Genomic DNA, 23,891 nt, shown 5'->3' with positions numbered 1-23,891 from the left:
TACCCAAGGTCAGCTGGGGAATGGTTGTGACTGGGAAAGTCTCCAACAGAAATGGTAATGTTTCATTTCACAAGTTGGTTGAAAGACAGAGGTAGTGTTTGGCTATATTTTGATCATGTTGTAGGTAAAAGTCATTACCATCCACATCTAGGAAATTTTAGTGTAGCATGTGTGCCCATGGAGAAGGCAATGGCACCCACCTCCAGTACTCTTGCCAGGACAATCCCATGGATGGAGGAGCCTGGGAGGCTGCAGTCCATGGGGTCGTCGAGAGTCGGACACAACTGAGCGACTTCACTTTCACTTTTCACTTTCATGCACTGGAGAAGGAAATGGCAACCCACTCCAGTGTTCTTGCCTGGAGAATCCCAGGGACGGGGGAGCCTGGTAGGCTGCTGCCTATGGGGTCGCACAGAGTTGGACACGACTGAAGTGACTTAGCAGCAGCAGCAGCAGCAGTAGCAGCAGCAGCATGTGTGCCCATGCTAGTAGTAGGCAGAGGTATCCAGAATGCAGTGGGTAGAAAAGGAATGCTGTAAACATAATGGCAAGGCCTGATCAGAGGACTACCACTGTTTTAGGAACTGGATACAAATCCAACTTCTAAGCCCAATGTTAAAAGATAAGCTGAGGCATATTTACAATTTTAAAAGTTTACTTGAGTGAAAAGAGATTCAATTCAGGCAGCACCAAACTGGAATTGGTTAGATGTGCTCCACCCACAGAAGCTGCAGAGATTTTTATTTTAAAAGGGTAGAAGCAAAGTAATTATTGATCTGCAACAGTTCTATAGCCTAGTTGGTGATTTTGTGACTGGTTGTCTTTACCAGTTTTTGTAACTGAGACATTTATAGGCTTAGGTTTTGGTTTTTGTAGGTGGCCACATCAGTCTAAGTGCCACATCAGTCCACTGGAGCCACCTCAGTCTAATGGCCTCCTTGCATAGTTAATCTAACACCAACTGTCTGAATTCTTCCTCTTAAGTTACTTAACTTCCTGTACCTCAGTTTCTTTTGCAAAGTGGATAATCAGTATTAAATTCTCTGTGGAGTTGTTAGGAAAATTGGATGATTTCATACTAAAACAGTGCTTAAAACTATGTCTAGGAGACAGAACTATACCAACGAAAGTCCATCTAGTTAAAGCTATTTTATTTTAAAAATAAAAAACTTTTATTTTCCAGTAGTCATCTATGGATGTGAGAATTAGACAATAAAAAAGGCTGAGGACCAAAGAATTGATGCTTTTGAACTGTGGTGTCAGAGAAGACGCTTGAGAGTCCTTTGGACTGCAAGGAAGTCAAATCAGTCAATCCTAAAGGAAATCAGTCCTGAATATTCATTGGAAGGACCGATGCTGAAGCTGAAACTCCAATACTTTGGCCACCTGATGCGCAGAACTCATATTGAAAAAGATCCTGATGCTGGGAAAAAATGAAGGCAGGAGAAGGGGACGACAGAGGATGAGATGGCTGGATGGCATCACCGACTGGATGGATATGAGTTTGAGTTGAGCAAGCTCAGGGAGTTGATGATGGACAGGGAAGCCCGGCATGCTGCAGTCCATGGGGTCGCAAAGAGTCGGACAAGGCTGAGCGACTGAACAGCTGAACTGAACTGAACTGAGGACACACAAAGTGCTAGTTACCAGACACAGTCATCATTATCAGTCCGAAACGAAATGATTACTAGTAATTACGATAATGTTCTTAATGCATGGAACACGAAGCCATTTGCCACCAACTGTGTCAAGCAGGCAGAAACTAGAGAAATAAGACTTCTCTGCAGAAATTAACACACACGTGACGATTTAATGATCCACAGGTGTCTTTCATTCAGCCGTACATGCATCCTTACGGAGTATACTCCCTCTCTTGGGTGGTGCAAGCACAGACACTTACCGGGAGTTTAGACCGTTGTAAAATGCGTTGATACAACCATATCTCACTTTCATTTGGATCAGTAAACGCTTTTTGTAATCCCCGAATGCCCTAAACCACCTACCTTTTGCACCGCCCTCTTCTCGAAGCCCCCCCCCCCCATCCTCCGGCACTGTCCCCACGGGAGGCGGGGCCTGCGTGCTGACGCACGGGGAGCGCGCTGACGTATTCGTGCACCCGCCTGCCCGCTTGAATCGCGATCGCGCGCCGCGGAGAGCGATGAGGCGGGCGCCAACGGCCGGTGCCGTGGGGCGGGAGGCAGCGCGGAAACACAGCATCTAGGGGGCTACCCAGCCGGGGCCTGGGGCGCTGAGTCTTCTGGCGGCTCCCCGGCTCCTGCTCACGCTGAGCGGCAGCAGCCGCCTGGCGGTGGGCGCCCAGGAGCCGGGTAGCGACCCGGGGCCCCGAGGCGGGGTGCGGGCATAGTGTCCGCAGCCTGCGTCCCCCGCAGCCGCGCTCGGGCCATGATCGACTCGGTGAAGCTGCGCCGCGATAGCGCGGCCGACTTCTTCTCGCACTATGAGTACCTGTGCGCGCTGCAGGACTCCGTGCCGCTGCCCGCAGTGCGCGCCTGTCTGCGGGAGGGCGTGTTGGACTTCAACGCCGACCGCCTCCGCGTGGCCGACTGGACGCCGCTTCTGAGCACCCTCAAGAATGATAAAGATCTGCCCTTGATTTGCATCAAGAGCTTCTTCCAGCCGTGGCTTGGCGAAACAGGTTTGTAGTTCCGGCTTTCAGGGGCCCCCATCCCCGCTGCGAGGCGGAGTTTTAGATGGTGCAACGCGTAGCCTGGGTACTGGAAGGGTGCCCAGTGCCCCTTGTGTGTACAGGAGATGGGGCATGAGGCCTAGGACTCCTGCTGGCTCTGCGACCCCGATCGAGTGCCTTAAGGATCGCTGTGTTCATCTGTTAACGTGGGCTTCACGTGTCTGTGGTTGTTGCAGAATTCACTTCTGTTAATGCACAGTTTGGAGCGTTGTTAATTGTTCGACAGATGTTACCTGGTCTATGGAATAACTTTGCGTTGTACAGAACAAAGAGATTAGGAAACTGATATATCCCAGCTTCATTTCCTTTTGATTAAGACAGGACTCAGGGAAAAAAAAAAAGTTGTATCACATAGTGGAAAGAGCACAAATGTGAAGGCAGCTTAGGGTTTGAATTCCAGAGCTTATACTGTTTTGACCTGGGCCGGTTACTTTTCAACTGCAATCTCCACACTTGTAAAATGACATTAAAAACTACTTTTTCCATGGGTTCTTAGATTTAGGCAGGTTATGTGTGTGAAGTACCCTTGCACACGAAGGAGTTCAGTCACCTCCTGCCCTGGATGATCTCCCCTTCTACCAGGCAGCAGGTAGATTCAGGCACTGTAGTCAGTACTCTGAAAGAGTGAGTTCTTGAGTTACAGAGCATAGGATTTTTTAAATTGAATTTTTTATTTTATATTGGCATATAATTGATTTACAGTGTTATTGTAGTTTCAAGTATACAGTAAAATGATCAGTTATACATACATATATGTATGTCTCCATTCTTTCTCAGACTCTTTTCCCATACTGGTTATCAAGTAGAGTTTTCTGTGCTATACAGTGGGTTCTTGTTGGTTATCTATTTTATATATAATAGTGTGTATAGGTTAATCTCAGGCTTCTCATTTATCCTTCCCCTCCACCTTTCCCTTATGCAAAGCACAGAATCTTGGAAGAAAAGGTTCAGAGCAGGCTTCAGGAGGCAGTACCATCCTTTCTAAGGATATGTAGAAGCTTCTGGGGTGGCAGGAGGGAGCAGTGTGTGTTAGAGGTTGAGAAATATAAGAAAAAAATGGCAAAACTAAGGTACCAGAGTGGACCTCAGGGTTTGGGAAAGAGATGAGAGTTGATACTGGAAATACTGTGGGGCCAGACAGAAAGGGGCTTTGTTTGTCCTGTCAGAAGGTTGGTTGTTTATCCTGAAGACTGTGGGGAACACTAAGAACAATGAGATGGACTTTTGATTTAGAAGTTCACTCTGACCTCCATGTGAAAGACAGTTAATTGGATGCAGATGAATTGAATCTAAGGGTCCAAATTAAGTTATAAATGGTTGGACTGGATTTTAGAGATCAATGATTCAGAATGGGTGGGACCTAGTGACCAGTTAGAAAAAGGAAGGCAGCAAGCTTGGGTGAAAAGCCACATCTTTCTGAGAGATACAGAGCACAGTAGGAAGGGAGTGGGGATGGGGAGAGGATGTTACTTCATCTTCAGTGCTTTAGAGCCAACTGGTAAACAGGTCTGGGCCCAAGGTATAGATCTGGGTTTTGTGGAGGACAGGTGTTTGAAGGCATGAGGTTATGCGCAAAGAAGATCCAGTGAGTTGTAGTTCTGAGATGTTTTTTAAGTGGACACACCTGAGAATGTTTATGAATGAGAGAAAGTGGCCAGAAGAGGAGATGTGTGTAGATCTAGGAGAGGAAATGATTTTTTAAAAAAAACCTGAATGCTTGTCATGTACCTGGCCCTTTTCTAGGATCTAGGGTTCACACCATCTGTTAACTCTTCTCTAAGGACTGCTGCTAAGCTGCTAAGTAGCTTCAGTCGTGTCCAACTCTGTGCGACCCTAGAGATAGCAGCCCACCAGGCTCCCTCGTCCCTGGGATTCTCCAGGCAAGAACACTGGAGTGGGTTGCCATTTCCTTCTCCAGTGCATGAAAGTGAAAAGTGAAAGTGAAGTCGCTCAGTCCTGTCTGACTCCTAGTGACCCCATGGACTGCAGCCTTCCAGGCTCCTCCGTCCATGGGATTTGCCAGACAAGAGTACTGGAGTGGGTTGCCATTGCCTTCTCCAAGGACAGCTCAGCTCATCCCCTGGTAAAAGGAAGTCAGATTATTCTCTGCATCCCATTCAGGTGTAGGAACTGTTCCTTACCTCTGAAGGCACTTACTTACAGCTGAAAGGGACCTTAAAGGCCACTGTACTTAATTTTCCCTAATATTTTGCATTGAGTATAAGAAAAATATATGGCAGAAAGCATTCTCTTCATGGTTCCTTCACTGAACTTTCTTTATGTCTTGCATCCGGTGGGTCTAGCTTGTAGATTTTGGCCTCTTCCTAAACTTGCTTCTTCATCCATATTATTACATTTTGCCTGGACTATTGCAGAAGCACTTAGGTGGTTTTGCTACCCTTGGGCTTAGTTCCTCTAAGGTGATTTTGCTACCCTTGGGCTTAGTTCCTCTAAGTCCATCTGCCTACTCAGCTTGAGTGATGTTCTAAAATAAAAAGATATGTTTAAAACAATGCTTGCAATAACTTTCCCACACAGGATTATTGCATGTTAGTTGCACAGCTTGTGTTTTGCACAGAAGGATGAAATCTGAACTGTGCTCTGCCAAGCCTCATGGGGCTCTATGGCCCTGAGGAAGGGTTCTTTTTCTAATCATTCCCTTTATCTAATTGGTCCTTCAGCAGCGGGGCTCCTTTTCCTAATCACTGGCGGCACCCTTATTGAGCCAGCGGTAGTCCCAGCCCTCATGACCTATGGGATAAAAGCCATACTCTCTCCCAGACTTGCTTCAGCTAACATCTCTATCATTTTAATTTTTTTAATATTCAAATGTTCAGAGCAGTTTTATTTTCAGTAGCCCCAAAGTGGAAACAACTTAAGTGTCCATCAGTAGGTTTATTGATAAATTGTAGCATGTCCTTACAACAAAATACCACCCAGCAATTAAAAGGAATGAGCTATGCACAACAGCCTGAATAATTGTTGTTGTTCACTTGCTCAGTCATGTCCTACTCTTTACGACCCCATGAACTGCAGCTTGCCTGGCTTCCCTGTCCTCGCTATCTCCTGGAGTTTGCCCAAACTCCTGTCCATTGAGTCAGTGATGCCATCCAACCGTCTCATCCTCTGTCGTCCCCTTCTCCTCCTGCCTTCAGTCTTTCCCAGCATCAGGGTCTTTTCCATGAGTTGGCTCTTCACATCAGATGGCCAAAGTATTGGAGTTTCAGCTTCAGCATCAGTCCTTCCAATGAATATTCAGGACTGATTTCCTTTAGGATTCACTGATTTGACCTCCTTGCAGTTCAAGGGACTCTCAAGAGTCTTCTCCAAGACCCCAGTTCAAAAGCATTAATTCTTTGGTATTCAGCCTTCTTTATGGTCCAACTCTCACATCCATACATGAATACTGGAAAAACCATGGCTTTGACTAGACAGACCTTTGTCAGCAGGGTAATAATGTCTCTTCTTTTTAATACACTATCTAGGTTTGTCATAGTTTTTCTTCCAAGGAGCAAGTATCTTTTAATTTCATGGCTGTTGTCATCATCCTAAGTGATTTTGGAGCCCAAGAAATAAAGTCTGTCACTGTTTCCATTGTTTCCCTATTTATTTGCCATGAAGTGATGGGACCTGATGCCACTGAGTTTTAAGCCAGAATTGTCCCTCTCCTCTTTCACCTTCATCAAGAGACTCTTTAGTTCCTCCTTGCTTTCTGCCATAGAGTGGTATCATCTGCATATCTGAGGTTATTGATATTTATCCTGGCAGTCTTGATTCCAGCTTGAGCTTCATCCATCCCAGCATTTAGGATGATGTAGTCTGTGTATAACTTAAATAAGCATGGTGACAACATACAACCTTGATGTATGCCTTTCCCAATTTTAAACCAGTTTATTGTTCCATGTCTAACTGTTGCTTCTTGACCTGCATACAGGTTTTCTGAGTGAAACAAGACAGACCAGAAAAAAAAAAAAAGACTACATACTGTATCAGTTCAGTTCAGTTGCTCAGTTGTGTCCGGCTCTTTGTGACCCCATGAATTGCAGCACGCCAGGCCTCCCTGTCCATCACCAACTCCCGGAGTTCACCCAAACTCATGTCCATCAAGTCGGTGATGCCATCCAGCCATCTCATCCTCTGTCGTCCCCTTCTCCTGCCCTCAATCCCTCCCAGCATCAGAGTCTTTTCCAATGAGTCAGCTCTTCACATAAGGTGGCCAGAGTATTGGAGTTTCAGCTTTAGCATCATTCCCTCCAAAGAAATCCCAGGGCTGATCGCCTTCAGAATGGACTGGTTGGATCTCCTTGCAGTCCAAGGGACTCTCAAGAGTCTTCTCCAACACCACAGTTCAAAAGCATCAGTTCTTTGGCACTCAGCTTTCTTCACAGTCCAACTTTCACATCCATATGTGACCACTGGAAAAACCATAGCCTTGACTAGATGGACCTTTGTTGGCAAAGTAATGTCTCTGCTTTTGAATATGCTATCTAAGTTGGTCATAACTTTCCTTCCAAGGAGTAAGCGTCTTTAATTTCATGGCTGCAGTCACCATCTGCAGTGATTTTGGAGCCCCCAAAAAACAAAGTCTGACACTGTTTAAATGCAGTACTTAGATGCAATATCAAAAACAACAGAATGATCTCTGTTCATTTCCAAGGCAAATATTCAATATCATAGGAATCTGAGTCTATGCCCCAACCAGTAACGCTGAAGAAGCTGGAGTTGAACGGTTCTATGAAGACCTACAAGACCTTTTAGAACTAACACCGAAAAAGCATGTCCTTTTCATTATAGGGGACTGGAATGCAAAAGTAGGAAGTCAAGAAACACCTGGGGTACAGGCAAATTTGGCCTTGGAATACGGAATGAAGCAGGGCAAAGTCTAATAGAGTTTTGTCAAGAGAACACACTGGTCATAGCACACACCCTCTTCCAACAACACAAGAGAAGACTCTACACATGGACATCACCAGAACACCGAAATCAGATTGATTATATTCTTTGTAGCCAAATATGGAGAAGCTCTATACAGCCAGCAAAAACAAGGCCGGGAGCTGACTGTGGCTCAGATCATGAACTCCTTAATGCCAAATTCAGAGTTAAATTGAAGAAAGTAGGGAAAAGCACTAGACCATTCAGGTATGACCTAAATCAAATCCCTTATGATTATACAGTGGAAGTAACAAATAGATTTAAGGGACTAGATCTGATAGATAGAGTGCCTGATGAACTATGGGTGGAGGTTGGTGACATTGTACAGGAGACAGGGATCAAGACCATCCCCATGGAAAAGAAATGCAAAAAAAGCAAAATGGCTGTCTGGGGAGGCCTGACAAATAGCTGTGAAAAGAGAAGCGAAAAGCAAAGGAGAAAAGGAAAGATACAAGCATGTGAATGCAGAGTTCCAGAAAACAGCAAGGGGAGATAAGAAAGCCTTCTTCAGTGATCAATGCAAAGAAATAGAGGAAAACAACAGAATGGGAAAGACTAGAGATATCTTCAAGAAAATTAGAGATACCAAGGGAACATTTCATGCAAAGATGGGCTCCATAAAGGACAGACATGGTATGGACCTAACAGAAGCAGAAGATGTTAAGAGGTGGCAAGAAAACACAGAACATACTGTATAGTTTCATCTAAAACTCCAGAAAAGCAGCCCAGTGGTGGCCTGAGCCTGGAGTGGAGTGACAGCATTTCTATTTTAATGTTTCTTCTCCCACTTGTACCCCTGGACTTTCATCATCCCCACCTGCAGTATTTACAGTGCCCAGCAGGTGTCAGGTTTGAATGTCTTCACAAGGGTGCTCCCTCAGCAGTTAATCCACCTCCCTGTCCATCTCTAAGTAGTGTCATCTTAGTAGACTCAGCTTCAGGGTGATCATGAAGCCATTACTTAGATATAAGTTTTTGCTTCCTTAGGAACCTCTGTACACATAGATTATGTTTCCTTATCTCATGTGATTGAAGTTTTGAGTTTACATATGTCCACACTTAAAGAGGGTTTAAAGGGCAGGAGTCTTTTCTAATGCTTAGCCCAGAGTGGATGCTTTTTAATGATGATAAAATGTATGGTTGAAGTCACTCATTTTACAATAATTTTGCTTTAGCTTCTGACAGAAATAAAGTTTACAGAAGTCGTGTGCCTGCGATAAGAAATAAAGATGTGACCTTCCAGTTGTGTAAAGCTCTTAAATGCTGTTTAAGTGCATCAGGTGCGCTAAGGAACCTGGAGCTAAATGGGCTAGTTCTGAGAGAGAGAGACTTAACGATGTTGACAAAGGTAAGCCTTCTATGAGTCCTGCCGACATTTGATTGTTGCTTTGGGGGAAAACTAAACCAATAAAATTTTGAACTTTTTTTCCTCATTAAAGGGATTGAATAAATCGGCCACTCTGGTGCACCTGTCTCTTGCGAATTGTCCGATTGGAGATGGAGGTTTAGAAAGTGAGTGTCAGTCTTGAGTTTCTTCCCATCAGACTGGTCTTGTGATTCACTGCACACCATGTTGATTCCTGTCTACCTTTTCTTGGTGCTGTCCCCGCCTGGATTGTTTCCCGTACCTGCTCATACCGTGGTCCGTTCTCATTTGTATCATGGAAGTCTGTCATGCTGGATACCCTGAGCACTGATTTTACTTCAGTTTGCGTTAAGCCCCAAACCACACATTTTGTATTTTCTGTTTTTTGTGTGTGTTTATATTTTTGTGGTTTCTTTTTAAGAAATATTGTGGGAAGGGAAATAGCAAGATGTCAAGAGCAACAAAATATCTGTACCTTTAAATTGTTAGGACATCTATCTTCAGTAATAATTATAATGCACTGAGGAATGTGTTAAAGTAGGAGATATATTCAAAGTACTGTAAGAGCATTTAAAAGGTGAGCAAGCTCAGTAGTGTTGGCAGGGGTGTATCATGGAGGTAATCACAAAGAAGGTGACTGTTGGGGTCCTGAAGCATTCGTGGGTGTTCACTGTGCCCAGTACTGGCCTGGAGGGCTAAGGTGGGCTGCATTTCAATTTCAGGGAACAGAGTTTGAGATTGTCTGTCTTATATTACGGTATTATATTGCATAGTATCTAATAAGATTCTGAGTTCATAGCTGACATTTAAATTGTTGATTGAAAATTGGGATATATCATTGGAAATAGAAGTAAGAGGCTTATGCTTTTTAGGTTTTTCTCTTTTTCTCATGTGTGTTAAAAGGCATATAATACTTAACTGAGTGGTTAGGAATAAAGTTTGCAGTATTCAGTGTATTCAGTTTTAGTATTTAAGTAGAATTAAACTATTGCTGTAAACTGGAACACTGTAGCACTTCATTGCTGACTTATTGTAGAATACACCTGTTGGGGAAGATTGGCGACAGTGATTTTAAGAATCTCGCTATAAACCTCCAGTTGACTCAAGAAAAGCAAATAAGTCAAGTTTGACCAATATATAGGCTCTTCATCTTATTGTGTGTGTGGTTTTCTTTTGTTTTTGTTTTTTTTTCTTTTAGTTGTTTGTCAAGGTATAAAGAACTCTGTCACTCTTAAGACAATAAACTTCACGGGGTGTAATCTGACATGGCAGGGAGCAGATCACATGGCCAAGATCTTAAAGGTGATTTTATGTTTAAACTTTCATGAAAACATATGTGATTGCAGCACATTAATTTCTTGGTACAAATGGCAGTGATTTTTGTCTTTTGATACATGTGAGTGCAGCTTTAGTTTTGTTGAAAGAATATGACCAGTTTTCAGTTTGAGATTCTTCATTTAGTAAAGATAGTCCACTTAATCTTAGAAATAAGATATTTAATATATACTACATAATAATATTTAAATACTTTTATGTCTTTTTAGTTTTTGAAAACATTTACTGTAATACTGTGAAGAAACTGTCATTATAGTCTTCAAGACTTAAATAAATGAAGTACTTATTAGCTGCTATAGTCTATAAACTAATTAAAATTACTACTTCAGAGCTCTCTAAATGTAGTTTTAAAAATACTGCCTTAACAACTTTATAATGGTTAGGCCTAAAATTTTTGAATAATTTGACATGAAGCCTTTTTAATACTTTGATGGTACAGATCAAGGATAGGTAAACTATGGCTGGGGGGCCAAATCCAGCCCATCCCCTGATTTTGTAAAGAAAGCTTTTTGGAACATAGCCACACCCATTGCTTGCATGGTAACTAAGGCTGCTTTCACCTTACACCCATGGTGATAAGTAGTTGCCACAGAAACTGTATGGCCCACAAAGCTGAAAGTTTTTTAATTTAAATTATAAAAATTAAAAAATGCTTTGCACCTATACAGGGCAAATCCATTGATCCCGGGGATAGAAAAGCTTGTGTGCTGAAGCCAAATGTCCTAGGTTCAGATTTCATCTCTCCCAGTTTCATAGCTGATGACCATGGGCAAATTGCTTAACCTCTGTGCTTTGTTATGAAGTTTAAATGAACTCATTTGGATAAATAGTGCCTGGCACATAATAAGTACTGTGTAGTTATTGTTAATAGAAAAATGACACTAATGATTTTTCTTTTAGAGTATCAGAGGAACTTTGAGTCTTGTTCAAGAATGTAATAAGATTTTTTCCTTTAAAGTCAATGTTCCTTGTTAACAAAATGTATTTTATGAATATAAAGAACTGAATGTCTTTAAGATAATGCTAGTGGTTAAATGTCAAATTCTCGGCCCATCAAGGCACATCAAACTGACTTTGCATAGTCCAGGCCTTTAAAGTTGGTGTGTATACCTAAAGCAGTATGTAAGATCCATTTTGTAAATATAGTTTTTAAAGTAATACCTTAGAAGTTAGAAGAAAATATTAGACCCCGTTTACTTTTGTATCATTTAAAAAATATCTGTGTCGTTTACAGTGTATACAAACTATATGTATAGAACTTCATGTATGTAACTTGTTAATAAATAAGATGCATGTTAAAATTTTTTCTTAGAGGGTGCCCAGTCAAGTGTTTGGAGACTACTGGAGGACAGAATGATATAATTTAGAGCCTCAGCAATGACACAATTTAGAACTAATTCCCTGGGTTGGCAGATAAGGGAAATAAAATTCATAGACTGTAAATGAATTGTCAAACTTTATATAGCTAATGAAAAACAGTCATCCAGTGGCTAGAGTCTGATCACTGACAGACTTGAGTCTGGGTCACTGGATCCCTAAAGCAGAATTGACTGTTTAATTTCTCCTGTCATATGTGCTTGGCACGTGCATGGGTATAAATCTCTGACATAATAAGCTATACTCAGTAGGCATACGCTGTTTCTTCATTCAAGTGACTTACTTTCATCCCATTCAATCTGTGAAGTATCAGACCATCAGAAGGCATGAAGAAACCTGGGCTGAGAGTCTTCGTTACAGGAGACCTGATCTTGACTGCATGGCTGGTTTGAGGCGCATCACTCTGAACTGCAACACGCTCATTGGTGACCTTGGTGCAAGTGGTTTTGCAGAATCTCTTAGTGAGGATTTATGGCTTAGAGGTAAATTCTAAAATTGAATATATTGAATTTTTCATACTAGATGTGCTTAGCTTTTGGCATGATACTGTTGCCATAGGATTTTTATTTTTTTAATTTCATTTTTTTCAATAGCTTTTATTTTACTTTTAAACTTTCTCTGAGTTGCACATATTCTTTATGGAAAATAGAGAGTAACAGGAGAGCAGTTACCTGTAATCTTAATGCCCAGACATAATCACCATTCATTTTGGTGTATATATGTTCAGTCTTTTTTTTTCTTTCTATAAATGTATTTGTACACTTAGGTATTACAAAAATAGAATGCAGTATACTTGCTATTTCATATTCCTACTTTTTTCACTTAATGATGTACCATGTAGTATTCCATCATATTGATGTCCTGTAGTTTAATCAATTCTTTGCAATTAGATTTAGACAGTTTGCCTTTCCCTATCAGAAACAATGTGAACACGTTGTATATACATCTCTGTGTCCATCAGGATTACTTCTGTAGAATAAGTTACTAGAAGTGGAATGACTTAAGTGTGAGATATTTTTAAAACTTTGGGTACACATTGCCAAACTGCCATTCAGAAATGTGGTGCCAATTTGTAGCCTAACCCTTACAAACACTGGCTTACAGCACTTTTAAAAACTGTAAAACTACAAAAATGAAGACCTCTCCCTTTTTTATGCGACTTTTTTCAGTTAATAAAGTATGAGCATCCTAACAAGTCAATAATTTACATCTATAGCATCAGTTTTAGTGACTGTTCAGTGTTCGCTTATATAAATATGCCACAGTACACTTTGCTTATTCACTGTTGTATATAAGCTGTGTCCTGTTTTTCAGTTACAGTTTTCATACACATCCTGGCTTATGTCTCTGATTATTTCTTTTGGTTAAATTCTTAGAGAGTTGATGAATCAAAAGGGCATACTGATTTTGAAAGCTTTTATTACATGATGACTTAATCGGATAGGCAAATAATCACATTTTATTTTAGTTTGTATTCATTTGTTTTACTAGTGAGATTTAGGGACTGTTTGTATTAATTTGGCTAGTTGGTTAATTATACCCTGTGTCCATTTGTCTGTTTTAAGAGTTTGTGAGGATTGCATCATATCCTGTCAGATCCACATGTCTGACCTTGCTATTTCTGTGTGTCACGGGGTTTTGAAAGACTCCAGTTATCTTAATGTAATAGTATATATGCCATGGTCAGTTGCTCAGTCATGTCTGACTCTTTGTGACCCCACGGACTATAGTCCCTCAAGCTCCTCTGTCCGTGGGATTTTCCTGATAAGAATACTGAAGTGGGTTGAATTTCCTCCTCTAGGGGATCTTCCCAACCCAGGGACATACAGCACTTTAGAAAAAGACTGATGATAGTTTCCTTTCATTTACTATTTTTTAATACCTATGCTGTTGTACTGATGATAACCTTTGGTTTAGATAAATAGGTTGTTCAGCCCCAGAACTATTAGAATTCATGATCATTTGTCCTAGATTTTGTCTGACCTTTTACAGAAAGTGTTGTTGACCAACATTCTTTCATGATAGGTATTTAGCGTGTATTTTCTATTCACACATTCTTTGAATTTGTTATTATTTGTGTCCTCTTAGACTTCTTTGTCTTTTTTATTCTAAAGCACTTATTATACTTTTTCTACTTTGTTCTCCCCTTTTAACCAGTTTCAAGACTGATTTGGAACTCAAGATCATGATCAATAGAATGCAGTGCAGTTTCTGAGCTTCACCAGTTTTTGCTTGTGAGATTTACAGTGCCACTACTGCCCTTGCTGGGCTTCCCTGATAGCTCATTTGGTAAAGAATTCACCTGCAATGCAGGAGACCCTGGTTCAATTCCTGGGTCAGGAAGATCCGCTGGAGAAGGGATAGGCTACCCACTCAAGTATTCTTGGGCTTCTCTTGTGGCTCAGCTGGTAAAGAATCCACCTGCACTGCAGGAGACCTGGGTTCAATCCCTGGGTTGGGAAGATCTCCTGGAGAAGGGAAAGGCTACCCACTCCAGGATGCTGGCCTGGAGAATTCCTTGGACTTATAGTCCGTAGGGTCACAAAGAGTCGGACATGACTGAGCGACTTTCACTTCCACTACACTTGTTCATTATGAGCTGAGATTCATTTTGTTTTGTGCTCATAGGTTATATGCAATTTATTCTTCAGTTCTGTAATTATAAAATATGCTGGATGATTTATTGGTAACTAAATGCAGGGTAGTCATTGTACATCCAAGAAGAGGTTTTTAAATTGGATTTTGCATTATGTATGTGTGCATATATTTTTATGTTTTTTTCAGTACCCAAAATTACAAACTTGCTATGACTACTTTTATGCAGGACTTTTCCACATGTGGGAAAATGAGAATTGTCTACATGTTAATCTGTATAGAGTTAGCAAGTGACCTTTTTGTCTTTCACCAAAAGCACTTGACCTGCAGCAGTGTGGCCTCACCAATGAAGGAGCAAATGCTTTACTAAAAGCCCTTGAAACCAATAGAACTCTGGTCGTTCTGGATATAAGAAAAAATCCACTTGTTGGTATGTGGTCACTTTTTTTTAATTGATTAAAAAAATAGCAAAACAAAAGCACTTTTTAATGTATTGACAATTTGAAAAACCTAATGTATTTAACTACACAGTTGACCCTTGGACAACTTGGGGTTACTGGTGCTGACCCCCACACAGTTGCAAATCTGGGTATAACTTTACAGTCAGTGGTTCTGCCTCTGTGGATTCAACCAACCTTGGATCGAATAGAACAGTAGTATATATTTATTGAAAAAAATCTGTGTAACTGGACCCACAAAGTTCAGACCTGTGTTGTTCAAGGTCAGCTCACTTTCCTAATGTTGCATTTCACTTATGTTTTTAGCAGATAATTTACTAATTAAAGTGAATTATACTTGTAAATCATTCTTGCCTCTACTCTGAAGATGAACCTAGATAATCTTGCTTCTGCCAAGCGCCTTATTTTCTTCTTGTGCAATTCTTGGAATGAGTGCTTTATTCCTTTGTCAGTTTAACAAGTAGAATTTTTTAATACCTTTTGTGTACCAGATATGGGTTTCGGCACTAAACCAGAGATAAAGCACTGAACCAGACAGACAAAGTCTTGCCCTCCTGGAGCTTACATTCTACTGAAGGAGTTCAGGTAGAAATGAGTAAACAGATGAGGAGTATAGTTTTAGTTCAGTTCAGTTCAGTCACTCAGTCGTGTCCGACTCTTTGCAACCCCATGAATCGCAGCACGCCAGGCCTCCCCGTCCATCACCAACCCCCAGAGCTCACTCAGACTCGTGTCAGTGGTGCCATCCAGCCATCTCATCCTCGGTCGTCCCCTTCTCCTCCTGCCCCAGATCCCTCCCAGAAGTAAAAAAATATCTTAATGTAAAGGGAGTGAGGAGGGCAGGTAGGCCTACATTGAATATGCTTTCTAGGGGACAACTTTACCAGAGAAGTAATGTTTGAGTGGAGACCTGAATGAAGAGAGGAGCAAGCCGTGGAAGATCTGGGGGAAGCACATTCCAGGACAAGGGGGCAATGAGGATGCAAGCATGTAGGTGGGTGGAATATTTAAGGAAAAGCAAGGAGGCCAACATAGCCAGAGCACTGAGTGAGGAAGAGCGTGGTATGCCGTGAGGTCAAGGAGCTAGCCGGGGCCTGATCTTGTAAAGTCATGAAGGCCAGAGTAAAGACATCAGTTCAGTTCAGTTCAGTCGCTCAGTCGTGTCTGACTCTTTGTGACCCCATGAATCGCAGCATGCCAGGCCTCCCTGTCTATCACTATCTCCTGGAGTTCACTCAGACTCACGTCCATTGAGTCAATGATGCCATCTAGCCATCTCATCCTCTGTCATCCCCTTCTCCTCCTGCCCCCAATCCCTCCCAGCATCAGAGTCTTTTCCAGTCAGTCAACTCTTCACATGAGGTGGCCAAAGTACTGGAGTTTCAGCTTCAGCATCATTCCTTCCAAAGAACACCCAGGCCTGATCTCCTTTAGAATGGACTGGTTGGATCTCCTTGCAGTCCAAGGGACTCTGAAGAGTCTTCTCCAACACCACAGTTCAAAAGCATCAATTCTTCGGCGCTCAGCCTTTTTCACAGTCCAACTCGCACATCCATACATGACTACTGCAAAAACCATAGCCTTGACTAGAAGGACCTTTGTTGGCAAAGTAATGTCTCTGCTTTTGAATATGCCATCTAGGTTGGTCAAGACTTATCTTCCAAGGAGTAAGCGTCTTTTAATTTCATGGCTGCAGTCACCATCTGCAGTGATTTTGGAGCCCCCAAAGATAAAGTCTGACACTGTTTCCACTGTTTCCCCATCTATTTCCCATGAAGTGATGGGACCAGATGGATTATTCTAAAAGAGTAGAGGGTTTTGAATTGGAGAAAGTCATGATCTAAATAATGTCTCAATAAGATGACCCTGGCATAGCGAATAGACATGGGGGGCTGGGGCAAAGAAGAGAAACAGGGAGACCAGTTAGGAGACTGTCTCAGTGATCCAAATGAAAGATGTTTATGGCTTAGCTTAGCTTGGAAGTTTGGAGCAAGTGAAAAGAGATTGCATTCAGATTGTATTTTGAGGGTGTAGCTAACAAGACTTGCAGATGGATTAGATGTGGGGTTGAAGGAAGTATTAACAGAGAGTCAAGTCCTTGATGATTATGTGTGCAACTGAGTGGTACCACTTAGAAGGGGGCTGATGGGAGGAGCAGCTTTTGAGGGAATGTCGAGACTTTGGTTTGATATTTTAGATACCTTTGAGGTATCTGAGTGTTTGGACAGTTCTCAGACTCTGCTTTCTATCCAAAGGTACCCAGTGCCACTTTAGATGTGAAGTGTTTAAATTTGACCTTTGCTGCTACCCAAATAGTAGCCACTGGGGTCAGTCTGCAAGATGGCATCTTAGGTTTTTGAGGAAGAAATTAGAATATACAAAGGGAGAAATAGGTATATATTATATAATGTAGACTTCATATTTAATTTTATGGGAAAAGCAGTAATTGGCTTTTGTTTTTAAATGGAAATAGCCACTCATTGGGAAATAAATACTCTCATTTCAATTTATTTTACTTTAGATCATTCTGTGATGAAAGCCATTATCAAAAAAGTTCTCCAGAATGGAAGAAGTGCCAAGTCAGAGGTATAACATGTTTTAGTCTTCTAGAAAGAATTTCACTTTAATGTCTGTCTTTCTTAAAAAAAAAAAAATTATAAGGATACTTTTGGCCATCTTAAACTAAAGTTTTTAGTCAAATGGCTTTTCTGTTTTTGAAAATATTGTGTAATTCTTTAATTCAGGTTCCCAGAAATGCTGTCAGAAACCTTTTATTAACTTAAAATATTTTAATTTCCAATTAAGATCAAACCTTCATAAATTACCATAACTTAAATGGCATATTTTTTATTTCTTTCTCAGTACCAATGGATAACTTCTCCATCGGTGAAGGAACCAGTGAAGGAACCATCCAAAGCTGCTAGACAGAAAAAGAGAACCATAATTTTGGGAAGCAGTCGCAAAGGAAAAGCTACTATTAGAATTGGTAACTTTTTTTTTAATGCTACTGCTGCTAAGTCACTTCAGTCGTGTCCAACTCTGTGCGACCCCACAGACGGCAGCCCACCAGGCTCCCTGGTCCCTGGGATTCTCCAGGCAGGAACACTGGAGTGGGTTGCCATTTCCTTCTCCAATGCATGAAAGTGAAAAGTGAAAGTGAAGTCACTCGGTCGTGCCCGACTCTTAGCGACTCCATGGACTGTAGCCCACGAGGCTCCTCCATCCATGGGATTTTCCAGGCAAGAGTACTGGAGCGGGGTGCCAGTGCCTTCTCCGTTTTTAATGCTACTAGAAATTATAGCCCTTATGTTTTCCAATGTGCTGAAATTTAAACAGCCAGTATTAACCACACAGATATTATCAATAGACTATAATTGCCTTGATACATATTATGAGAATTTATAGAATACAGAAATTATAAAAGAATTTAAAGAGATGTTAATATTAACCAACTTCTGTGTTTATATTTCATAAAAGGTTTGTTATTTTGACAAAATATTTCCTGGTTGATGATTACTTCTAATATTTTCATTGAAATTTATGAAAAATTGGAAATAACCTGAAATAAGCTATTATAAGCATCTTCAGAAATATAACTTCTTTTTTTTCCTACTAAAAGATGTATGATTTTGATTTCCCATTAATCAGCTTGCTTAGAGAATAATGTATTAAATAGAAGTTATCCAGTGTTTATTAAAAATAGCTTATGATTTGTCTGCCAATTGTTACTTTAAGACAGTGATAGTTTAGTAATCAATCAAATGGTCTATAAAAAGAAATTAAGATTTTTATATCACACTAATCATATACTATTATTAAAAGTTTATATCATATATAAAGCATTCTTAAAATAGCTAATTTGACTTGCTATAATATTAGAAATAGAAATATAGGTAAATAAAACATGTATATATAAAACATGTTAGAAATTCTGTAATATTAGTATGTGGTGGTATAGAATAGGGCATCATGGAATGAGAATAAAACAAATTTTTTTAAATTTAGCATGATTAAACAAAGTGGAAATGTAACTGATGCTTGCAAGCTCACTGAGCTATTTTAAGAGTAATTTTATTTTGTTTCTTGGGCTTTTTTTTTCTTTTGTATTTGCTTCAGTTATTTGGAGACATAGAGGTAAGCCAAATCAATGTCTGGCTATCTAGGTAGATCCAGGTGAGTATAGGAGTTAAATAGCTGTGTGAAGTGTGTCACATCTACAATGTAATTACGTGTGCCTTAAGAAGATGGGAACTTTTATCGGAAATGTTTGTATCTCCTAACGAGACAAATGTGATTTTTAAAATTTTAATTACAAATATATTTGCATTACTTTTTGCAAGTAAAGGTGTACACATACAAACCACATGCATATAGACTTTTTTCCTTGAATAATTAAGTTAAAAAACAAAATAGCACAAAATGAACTGAGCACCTCTGTATTTTGAGGCATGTAAATTTATCCAAAGAAATCACACAGTCATGTGGTGGTTATCAGTAAGCTACACTATATGAAACATTTGTCCTGTATCACCACATACATTCTATTTTACATGCCATCCTAATGCTGCTAAAGTACAGTAGGTTTGAAGAATAAATACAGTCATTTTAACTATGATGTTTGTTTTCAGTAATGTTCAAATTAAACATTTAAATGTGAATTTTTTTGTTCTAAAGAAAATATTAGCTTGTAAGTCTCTTTTTTGCTTCTAAATATTTCTTATAAAAATACTTGACTCTTTAGTACTAAAGTGTAGGGTAAGTCTCTGCATTTCACTCTTTCATCCAGTGGGTTTCACTTTTTTTGTGTGTTTTTTTTTTGTGTTTTCTATATGAAATCAAATGAACAGTGAAGGTCAACAGACTTATAGGAGGGTAACATTGACTCATCTACCACCTGGCAACTTGTATACAGTGATAACTTTTATTTGTTTTTACATAGAAAAGTTAATCATAAAATGAAATTTTGGTCTAATCACAAAGATTCTATTTGGCAGAAGTCATGGGTATATTTATGTTTCTCTATTCTTGGGATTCAGAAATGCCAAAGGTGTTCTAAGATTCAGATTGAGTGTCTCTGCATAATACATAAAATGTATCATTCTTTGCGATTTTTTAAAAATTTATTTTTGCATGTTTTGCATACCTCAGTACTTTTGTTTTGGTTAAAATAACTTGTTACTGTAGTGGACTTACATTTTTAAAAAGTGCTGGCCTATGTAAAACATTTTTACAAAACTTTCCTGTTTTTAATGGCCTTGACATCATTGTAAAGTGCCTGGTTTATTCCTTTCAGTGTGTACGCATGTGATAGTTGCTCTGTAGGCTTTTAGTGCATTTGATTCCTTCTTTTCATGATTTCTCAAACATAGGATTGGCCACAAAGAAACCTGTGAGTAATGGAAACAAACACTCCACTGGTAAAGATTCTTATGCTCCTGAACCTCTGCCGCCTGGTGTGTCTGGTTTCCTGCCATGGCGTACTGCAGAACGTGCAAAAAGGAACAGGTAGAGCATTTTCATTCCCTGTCTTTTAGTCATTTAGAATTCTTTATTTTGGAGCTTCTATTATGTGGGAGGTCTCTGGTGGTTTCAATAGAGAAAGAAAGATAACTCGCACATGGATTCTGCCTAATGAGTCCTCTAAGAAAGAAAAACAAAAAATAATTGGGAGTTTGAAGTTTTTCTCAAGTGTCACAACAGAGGTAACCCCATGGGAGTCCTGAGGAGACTAAAATTCTCTCCAGTTGTGCGGATGAGAAAAGTTTCAGTAAAGGCAAATGTAGTTGAGTCAAGCCCCACAGTATAGAAGTAGACATTTGGATCTGTAGGAATGGGAAAAAAGACATTTTAGGCATGGGAATAGTTTAATGCAGAATGGATGAGAAATATGGATTAAAACTAACCTAAATCAACGAGCTTAATTCAGTAAATCAGATTTAGTTTGTCAAACTAGACTTAACTAGCTTTAGCTGATTACTTATCCAGGGGATAAGTTCATAGTAATTTTGTCATAGAGCTGTGAGTAAAATTTTTCAACTATAGCTCTAGGCTTGCTAGATGAAATAAATTGCTCTAGGTTATTTTCAAGTGACTTATTTGGTAATATTCATGAAATTAGAATGATGCTAGTGGTAAAGAATCCACCTGGCAACACAGGAGATGCAGGAAACGTGGGTTTGGTCCCTGAGTTGGGTAGATCCCCTGGAGGAGGAAATGGCAACCCATTCCAGTATTCATGCCTGGAAAATCCCATGGACAGAGGAGCTTGGTGGGCTAGAGGCCATAGGATTACAGTGAGTCAGACAGAACTGAGCATCTGAGCACATTGATGAAATTCGGTGTTAACAATTGCTTAAGAAAACATAGAGAATTGATTTTAAATAGTACTTGAAGTAATTATTTACTGTGTAAAATACCTGTTCAGTTGCTAACATTTAGTTGGTATTTATAATCCCCATTGGACAACTGACTACTTTTGCAAATGGTAATATAGATTCTTAAAGCATAAACTATAGTATTGAATTCCCAGTCTTTGCACTCTAGTTTAAGAGCTTTGTGTTTTCATATCTTCTTCTTAAGACACTTATTAATCTCAGGCCCATCCTCATCACAAGGAGTTGTAAATCAGAGAATGATTCATACCACCAGTTAAGAAGGTAGACTGAAATCTCAACCACCCTGAACATAGGAACCAAAGGTGCCTCTCGGCAGTTCAGAGAGTTGTCACAAAGTGGGTCTGCTAAATTGTGTTCACTTTTTTTCATAGCAGAGGCCTTCCAGGTCCTTGTTTTGAGCTGACTTATTTTTATATGCAGTTCTATGTGGATATTGTTCATGATACTAAAAACTTACATTAAATGCAATTAACTGGTGATATGTGTACATCAAGATATAACTTCGTTTTGTTAATATCTTTTTAGGGGTTTTCCATTAATCAAAGCTCGTGATGTGTGTAATCAGTTGCAGGTATGTGGTTATTATATTTATTGTATACAGGGGGTTGAATTGGAAAGGGTGGGAGATCATACTCTTTGCTTTTTAAACTGAACAGAGCCTTACAAAAAACAGTTCCTTCTCTGAAATAAACCCATTTAAAACCTGTCTTGTCATTCTCCCATTGCCTCTGTGTAGTTATATGGATATGGCACACTGGGAGCCTTGTGGTTATGTCTGTAAGCAAGGAAATGGGTTCTCCAGTCCCCAAGTCAGGGATTACCCAGTAGAACGAACTTGATTGCCATTTCTAACCCCTTTACGTGGAGCTGTCATACCCAAGAGTGTTCATGTGTTTTCAGAAAATGTTGTTTCGGGGTTGTCTGTACAAGTTCCTGATTTTCAAGCCAATATGAAGCAACATATCCCAACCTCTGCTCTCTGAGTGTTCCTTCTTCCTCACCAAGGCTGCACACTTGCCATCTTTTACAGCCTCATGGCCTTGGAGCAAGCTAATCCTGCCAGTGGTCTTAGGAGACTGTAGTTGCTCTGCTGAAATTAAAAGAAGAGCACCTTGGGTGTCAGTCCTGCCCCTGGATGTCTGATAGAGGGGTGCATGCCTCATTCTACCATTGGGAGTTCCTCTCCTGCAGGGCTTGTCAGAATGATATCCTAGTGAGTTGTCTTCTGCACAGTTATATAAAACTAACACACATCCGTGTGAAGAATAAATGGTGAAGAATAAATTTCTAGTTTGCAGTATAAAGGTGATCTGAGAAAAAATGTTTACCCTGGCTCCTTACTTGTCTTCTATGAAAGAAACTTAATAAAATAATATGGACAATTCCAAATACTAATCCTAACCATGTACACCAGAGGTCTGTACAGTAACATAGCAAAAATAAGTTACTGTAATTTTACTTTGTTATTGCTTGTTTTTGGAGAAGGCAATAGCACTCCACTCCAGTACTCTTGCCTGGAAAATCCCATGGACAGAGGAGCCTGGTAGGCTGTAGTCCATGCTAAGGGTCGGACATGACTGAGCGACTTCCCTTTCACTTTTCACTTTCATGCATTGGAGAAGGAAATGGCAACCCACTCCAGTGTTCTTGCCTGGAAAATCCCAGGGATGGAGGAGCCTGGTGGGCTGCCGTCTATGGGTCGCACAGAGTCGGACACGACTGAACTGACTTAGCAGCATTGCTTGTTTTAGACTAAGGAGCAATGGGAGACATTTACAGATAATAACTTGATACCTCAGATCGCTTGTGTTAAATGTCCTTTAATATTTGGATATTTGGTATCTTGTTCATGTTGTCTTCTATATAATTTTGTTTTCTTTTTTTAAAGCAATCAGATTTTCCTGTGACTGTGACCATAGAGAGTCCTTCCTCATCAGAAATTGAAGAGGTCGATGATTCCTCAGAAAGTGTTCAGGAAGAGCCAGAGAAAATCAGTTTGAAACAGGAAGCATTGCAGGTATAAAGTTATCACTTTAAAAATACAGAGATTATTTTTCAAACAGATTAGTTGCGTCTGACTGCAATACTTGACAACTTGTGTGGGAGCTTTCTGTTTTCCCCTCCTGTCTGCCTTGTATCCCCTGAACTTAGCTTAGACCAAGGTGAATGGTGGACTAGTTACATACTTGCTTTTCTTTAGAACCTTAATATTAGATATAGGGAGAATCTTTAAGATAAACTTCAAGGAATTGAGTTCTAAATGAATGTAGTCAGCTGATTCAGTGCCCTTGTTTTACAGATGAGAAAATTGACAGTTCTTTTTATAGGAGGGGTGTATGACCTCATTTTTAATGAAAAGTTGAAAAAATGTTTCAGTATTGATATTCTTCTTTCCTAAAAATAGCAAGAAGCTCCATTATATTGCCTAATAAACCTGACATCTAATGTCATTCCATACTTCTGTTTGTATGGACAGAAAAGAAAAATTGATCTTCATAAGAAATTTTCACTCTTCAAAATAATATATTAATTTTATTTCAACTTAAATGCAGAGCTGATAATTCGTAGTAAATAAGGGAAACACATTTGAGGGCACCTTGTTATTATGCTGAAAAGTCTGTTTAATTTTTTTAAAATTACTTAGTATGATTTTCTTTTAGTATGAAATCTTGATAAATTTTGAACTAGCCCGTTATTAAAGGACAACAGAAATTAGTTTGATTTTT

At 39.9% G+C, this 23,891-nt stretch overlaps 1 protein-coding gene across 3 annotated transcripts in view; it reads left to right on the top strand.

Moving 5' to 3' along the window:
• The first annotated feature begins 2,098 nt into the window (after nt 1-2,098).
• CEP78 (centrosomal protein 78) overlaps nt 2,099-23,891 on the top strand; it is a 37,104-nt gene continuing 15,311 nt past the window's right edge. For 2 of the 3 annotated variants that reach the window (XM_069574085.1, XM_069574087.1), the window contains exons 1-11: nt 2,099-2,656; nt 8,815-8,987; nt 9,079-9,151; nt 10,204-10,307; nt 12,025-12,199; nt 14,629-14,742; nt 17,292-17,356; nt 17,633-17,756; nt 20,140-20,275; nt 21,691-21,736; nt 23,054-23,182. In XM_069574085.1, coding sequence (XP_069430186.1) covers nt 2,404-2,656; nt 8,815-8,987; nt 9,079-9,151; nt 10,204-10,307; nt 12,025-12,199; nt 14,629-14,742; nt 17,292-17,356; nt 17,633-17,756; nt 20,140-20,275; nt 21,691-21,736; nt 23,054-23,182 — 1,392 coding nt within the window. In that variant the 5' untranslated portion in view covers nt 2,099-2,403. The remainder of the gene's footprint in view (nt 2,657-8,814; nt 8,988-9,078; nt 9,152-10,203; nt 10,308-12,024; nt 12,200-14,628; nt 14,743-17,291; nt 17,357-17,632; nt 17,757-20,139; nt 20,276-21,690; nt 21,737-23,053; nt 23,183-23,891) is intronic. The other variant, XM_069574086.1, reaches the window with a different exon arrangement.

This window comes from Ovis canadensis, chromosome 2 (assembly GCF_042477335.2).
Source record: "Ovis canadensis isolate MfBH-ARS-UI-01 breed Bighorn chromosome 2, ARS-UI_OviCan_v2, whole genome shotgun sequence".
Lineage (NCBI taxonomy): Eukaryota > Metazoa > Chordata > Mammalia > Artiodactyla > Bovidae > Ovis > Ovis canadensis.
The sequence above is the reverse complement of the archived record's forward strand: the minus strand, read 5'-3'. Positions and strand labels throughout refer to the sequence as shown.